The sequence below is a fragment of the Berghia stephanieae genome, chromosome 6, assembly GCF_034508935.2.
Source record: "Berghia stephanieae isolate SIO BIC M18660-M18661 chromosome 6, UCSD_Bste_1.3, whole genome shotgun sequence".
Taxonomy (NCBI): Eukaryota; Metazoa; Mollusca; class Gastropoda; order Nudibranchia; family Aeolidiidae; genus Berghia; species Berghia stephanieae.
Window position 1 is genome coordinate 45,658,614 of NC_088365.1, and position 6,023 is coordinate 45,664,636.

The 6,023-nt window shown below is 35.6% G+C and overlaps 1 protein-coding gene across 1 annotated transcript in view; it reads right to left on the minus strand.

The window, feature by feature from the left end:
- Positions 1-456: 456 nt before the first annotated feature.
- The window catches only part of LOC144975116 (mitochondrial intermembrane space import and assembly protein 40-B-like), a 5,763-nt gene continuing 196 nt past the window's right edge, over positions 457-6,023 (minus strand). The window contains exons 2-3 of the mRNA XM_078918867.1: positions 4,439-4,534; positions 457-3,174 (exon numbers count right to left, since the gene is read on the minus strand). Of these exons, the coding sequence (XP_078774993.1) occupies positions 2,810-3,174; positions 4,439-4,534 (461 nt within the window). The 3' untranslated portion in view covers positions 457-2,809. The remainder of the gene's footprint in view (positions 3,175-4,438; positions 4,535-6,023) is intronic.

The following is a 6,023-nucleotide window of genomic DNA, read 5'->3' on the forward strand; positions in this document are numbered from 1 at the left end:
AACATGTAGAACATAACATGACGCCTGTTAGGCGATATTAAAAATTTTTTTTGGGACAGAAACGCTGTACTCATTTTACACCTGAGTTCGGTGAGAGAATGTGAGTAAAGAGCCTTTTCCAGGGACTCAACTATGCGCTGAACGAGGCTCGAACCCAGGACCTTCAGATCTGAAAGTGAGTGTCATACCACAAGACCACATAAACCGGTTAAAATGTAATGCCTAGCCATTCACTATTACTATTAACTTTTGTTGTCGGCTGGACAAGAGGCTGAGTCTGAGAAATTCTTTGTCACAAAAAACTTGTTTGTCATTAAAACCCATACCTACATCTATTTGTGTTCACTACATCAGTAACTTGTCATTCAGGACTTGAAACGAAGATCAAATTTATGAAGTGATAGTCATTGGCCAAATATGATGATATGAGGTAACAAGAGCTTTCAACACGTCATATCTAATTGTAATGTAATAAAAGTTTTAATAGCCGTAATTATTTTCAGGAGTTAAAAACAGCAAAAGAAAAGGTTTTTTTCATAATGCAACAATAAACTGCAAATAGCTTAATTTTTTTTAAACACACATTACAAATAATAAGACAGTATATTATCATTATCATTATTAACCCGTATACAACTCAGCCATTTTAAAATACAATGAAGCACAAAAATCTGGAACACTATCGTAGGCTTACATGGAGATCTCGAACAAAACAGACCTTAAATTTCGTGTTTGCTGTTGTTTTTGTTTGTTTTTAAGCGTTTTATGGCGCTTACTACACATTTAGGTTATATCAGTGCCAGCAAAAAGGAAGAAAATGTAAGCCCCACCTGCTTTCTTTTTAGCTGGAACATGAACTATCGTAAATATCTAAAATTTAAAAAAATATTTTTAAAACCAAAAAAAAAAAAAAAACCCAAAAAACAACAAAATGTCACGAAAGTCTTAATGTACAAGAGCACTCTTGAAATGGAAAACCTTTTTGGAGAGAAGAAAACAAAAAAGGAGAAAAAGTCTTGCACCATTCCCTAATTGTTTGTAAACCATTTCCTTTTCCTTCCACTGTAGAATTAGTAGAAAACAGTTTCAAAAACTTTAACCTACAGCATTGAAAATTATGTCAGCCAGGTGATCAGAAATGTATCTCTCATTGTGTTAGATAAAAAGATATGGTCTGTAAGACTTCAACAAACTGATGATAAAATCTGTCTTATGACAAGAAAACATTTCTTACAGATTCGGGTTTGCTGTATCTTGTAAATTAATGAATTATATCTGATGACAGAACAAAATGGTCTTGATAAATATTTACACAGCATTTTTACAAAGCACACAACATCACCCCTTACATAGCAACCCCCCCCCCCCAATACCACCACTCTCCATCATTGGCCCCCTTCTCATTTGCTTCTTAATCCATTTCAAGCTAATCTCACATTCTATATATATGATATATGTACAACAATAGAGACTTTTCCCTGCTGATCAAATACAATAAAACCTTGAAAAAACAAACAAACCAACAACAAAATTTAAAAAAACAAAACAATTTGAATTTTCCTCGATACTCCTTGCCTCATGGATTGTGACATTATAATAGGTTAAACTGACATCAACTACTTAAAAGCAAAAGGATACAAATGCTCCCTGACTGTTGATTGTTTTTGTTTTGTTTTTAAGGGTTTTACGGCGCTTGCAACACATTTAGGTTATATCAGCGCCAGTAAAAAGGAAGAAAATGGGATAGTAAAAAGTTCTAGAATTACAATTAAAGCACCCAAGAAAAAGTAAGACAAAGGTGAACTGGGAACAAATAGGGATCAGATGTAGATTCCAAGAGCACACCACCAATGTACTTAGCTTGAGATCACCTATAAGTCTCATCCGGAAACAAGCACAAAATCCAACAAGGAGGAATACACTCAAATGCTTACATTATACATTAAAAATAAAAATAATAATACATAACAGAGAGATGATTTACAAGGAAAAAAATATCATCTCCCAAAACAATAACTATACATTTGACTGTTTCCCACCCAGCCAGGGCCAGGACAAAACCAAGTAATCTCATTCCAAGACAAAGACAGAAAGCATGTTGGAAAATAGATATATAAGGGGATAGAAGACACAGTATGTACCTCCCTGCCCTCCCTGACTGTTGAAATTGCTACTATTTAATATAGTCTATATGACTATAAAGTAAAATATTTAGACTATTGAGACAGAGCCATATCTGGATAATGTTGATGTGACATTTTGTGTTGATTTAAAATGATTTAATATCCAAAAAGAAAGTTTAGAAAAAATTAAAATGATCACTTTATTGATGCTATGCATTTAGATGTAATAGGTACTCATAACATTTACTAGCCAAATTATACTAAATATCCCATCACACAAAACTGTGTGTAACCTTTAACGTTTATAGTCTGATGGTATATTCTGGTGAAAACTAATCACTAACAGGCTGTCTAAAAATAATAAAGAGCTGAGCGATGTCAACTTCATTCCTTCTATAACGTTATTCTCAACCAGACAATCCAAGCGATCAGAACTTTTGATTAACACATCACCTTTGTCATCAATGTGTGTAGATATCTACTTGAGATTTGACAGTAATCACATAATTAATCATGCTCACAATCTCCGCTCATTCAAAGTACATCTTTCAAAATTTCAATCTTAAAAATCATAACCCACACAAGCACACACACACACACACACACTCCAAATACGTCATATATAATATCATTTACTATATCAAACCTAATTCTCTTACAGACTAACATAGAAAACATTAAAAATTTCAAGACTTAGATTCAACACCATCCACATTTCCTTCCTCCTCGCTGTTTGATGTCAACACTGATATCAACCCCGGACTATCCTCGTTATTGCTGTTGAGGTCCTCGTCACCCGCAATGCCCATTTCTGCAGGAATGCTGGACTCCTCTTCCATGTCAGGTTTGGAGGGGGGATAAACTTCTGGATAATTTCCCATACAGTTCTGCATCGTCAGGAAAGCCTCGTAACAGTCGGAGCCTTTGGGCTCAGCCTCGCTGTAATGGAAACAGGAAAAGGCTTCTCTGAACTCAACCCCACACGGCCCCGTGGCCATTCCACCAAGGCAAGGACAATCCCAGTTAATGTCGCCGTTTGGTAGAATCAAACCTTAGTGATGGGCAAAACAGGAGTTATAATAATTAAAATCAGTGAGATAAAATTGGGGAAACAAAATCGTTGTAAAGGTTGTATGCGATCTATTAACTCACTCAATCCTAGAGATTTTTGCTACTTTTCAAAATTGGAAAAAAATGTATTAAAATGAGCATGTACATAGATAGTTATAATCAACTACCATTAACATGTATAAACTAAAAACATTAGCTTTGATAGTACGCCTATAATTTGTCTCAGAAAAATGTAATAAATAGGCATGGGGTAAAAGTAACCCAGGTAAACTACGGATATAGTCGGTGTTAGGGCTGAGTGAGTTAAACTTGAAAGACCAGATTTAGTATAATTATATTTCAAGATATCAGAAATAATTTTAAACTTTTCAAGATCCATTAAACATAATATATTAATCATTATAATGCACTACTACTGAAAATATCCATCATTCATTTGAATCCAACACAGTCCAATATGCATTTCATGCACTTGATCAGACCGGCTAAATAGATTGTGCGGCTATGTGGTCTTGTCGTATGACACTCAGAAGGTCCTGGGTTCGAGCCTCACTCGGTGCATAGTTGAGTCTTGAAGATGGATCTTTACTCACAGTCCCTCACCGTACTCATGTGTAAAATGAGTACCTGACCGTTAACACCATTGTCTCTTGTCAGAAAAAATTGTAATATCGCCTAACAGGCGTCATATCTCGTTCTACATGTTAAGCATTGCTGTTGGCCAGGAACCCCTTGTAAAGCATTTTGAATTTGAACATGTTTAGTGGATATTGCACAATCTAAAAGCTCAAGTTTAAAAAAAAAAAAATTCTGTCCTTTTAATACACATGAATGCAGTCCATTGTAGTAAATTTTTCATGAATGGAGGGTGAGTCCGTCTCTTATCTTTCACAGATCGTGCAGATTGGTGACAGAGGCAAGAAAGATGAGCTTTAAATAGTTGTAGAGGTGACTGTTTTCCTCTGGTTGGATTCATTTGGTTTAAAATAACTTTGTTGAAATTGGCACATTTAGCTTAAAATTAAAAAGGTAATTACAGTTAACAAAATATACTTTAAAAAAAAGAATAATAAGGGGAAAATATCTGGACACAATAAACAGTTAGTATAATAACGTTCCTAGGCTGATGCTTAGTATATGAGTCGGATTCTGGGGATATTTGACTTTAAACAAATTCGTAGAAACTCTGCTTTAACACAGGAATTTGACAGAAGACTGAAATTGTGGCATAATTGAACATTTACCAGGGGGTTGATCTTCAACGTCTTCCTCGTCATATATGATGGCTTTGCTGGGCTCGGAAAGATCTTCCTCTGTGGCAAATATAACTGTGTCTTTCCCTGGAAAGAAGTAATGTACACATAATTATGTCATTAATTAATACAAAGTTTATGACGTCACCAGGGACAGTATTAATGGATTTTTCCAATCTTTGTTATAAAAATAAAACAGATAAAGCTTTCTCTCTCTCTCTTTCACACACCACCCCCTCCCCCTCTCTGATCATAAACACCAACAAACAATGTTTCCTTTATTTTGTACCTTCCCTTTAGGCCGTTTCAGTTAACTCATCGTTTAGTGAGTTTTTCTTTTTTTTTGGCCCCGTATGAAAAAAAGGTAGGCCTACCGAAAGCTCATACATCCCCAGTCTTCTTTCAATTTGTATTTTCACCGTTGATCTTTTGTCATGTGTTTATTTATTCAATTTGTCATCATATAGAAGCATTTAAAAAACTCTAGAACAAACCTTGATAGATTTGTGAAAGTTTAAAGTTTCCTAATTTGACCATTGTTTTGATTCTCGGCCGCCATTTTGATCTGTGAAGTAATGAAAGGTAGTGCAAAGCAGTCTGAGGTTGTTTTTTTTTCAATTAGGGTTAGCTCGATATCGGAGGATTTTTTTTTCTATTAGGGTTAGTCATAAGTCTTAGGTGCTAGGGTGTTTGGTTTTCCTATTAGGGTTAGTTAAAGGTACTAGGTAATATTTTTTCTCAGGGTTAGTTGAGGGAATATTATTTGAGTTGTTTCCCTTGTAGGAGCTTTCGGTACCCCCCCCCCCCCCAAAAAAAATATTTAAAAAAATATAAAACCCATCTTATTGACATCTTCAACCTCAAGAGAAGAAAACGAACGTCCCTTCTCCTCATCATACTCATAGTCATGTGCCTTCTACTTCTTCAGTGCCATTTTGACTCCTATATCCTCTCTCATTCTGTGTTCTAAAAAAAATAACAATATGATCATACAATGTCCAGCATTATCGCAGCCTATGTCGAATAATTGGGAGGCCTTCCAAAGGCTCCTTCTCCTACATCCCCAGTATTCTTTTTTTTTTTTTAATATAATGTTTTAGTAGGAGGTTTGGGAGGGGGAAAACTTTTTTTTATAATATTCTAGTTGGGGGTATGGGAGGGGGAGACTTTTTAAATAATTAAAAAAACAGTTTCACCCCCCCCCCCCTCCCTCCCAAACCCCCCTACTAGAACATTCTATATATGTATATAAAAAAGAATACTGGGGATGTAGGAGCTTTCGGAAAGCCTCCATAATAATCACTTCGTAATATTACAATAATGAGTCTGTGACAGCAGTGCCGAGTGACATGGGGAGGCCTTCCGAAAGCTCCTATAGCCCCAGTATTAAAATTAATGTTCTTATAGGGGGTTTGGGAGACTTTTAAAAAATAAGTTAGAAAGTTTTCCCCCTCCCAAACCCCCTTCTAGAACTAGAACATTAATACTGGGGATGTAGGAGCTTTCGAAAGGCCTCCCGTGACATGATTATGTATGCAATGATGATCCTCAGCCTTCGCCTTCACTTCACTCACAA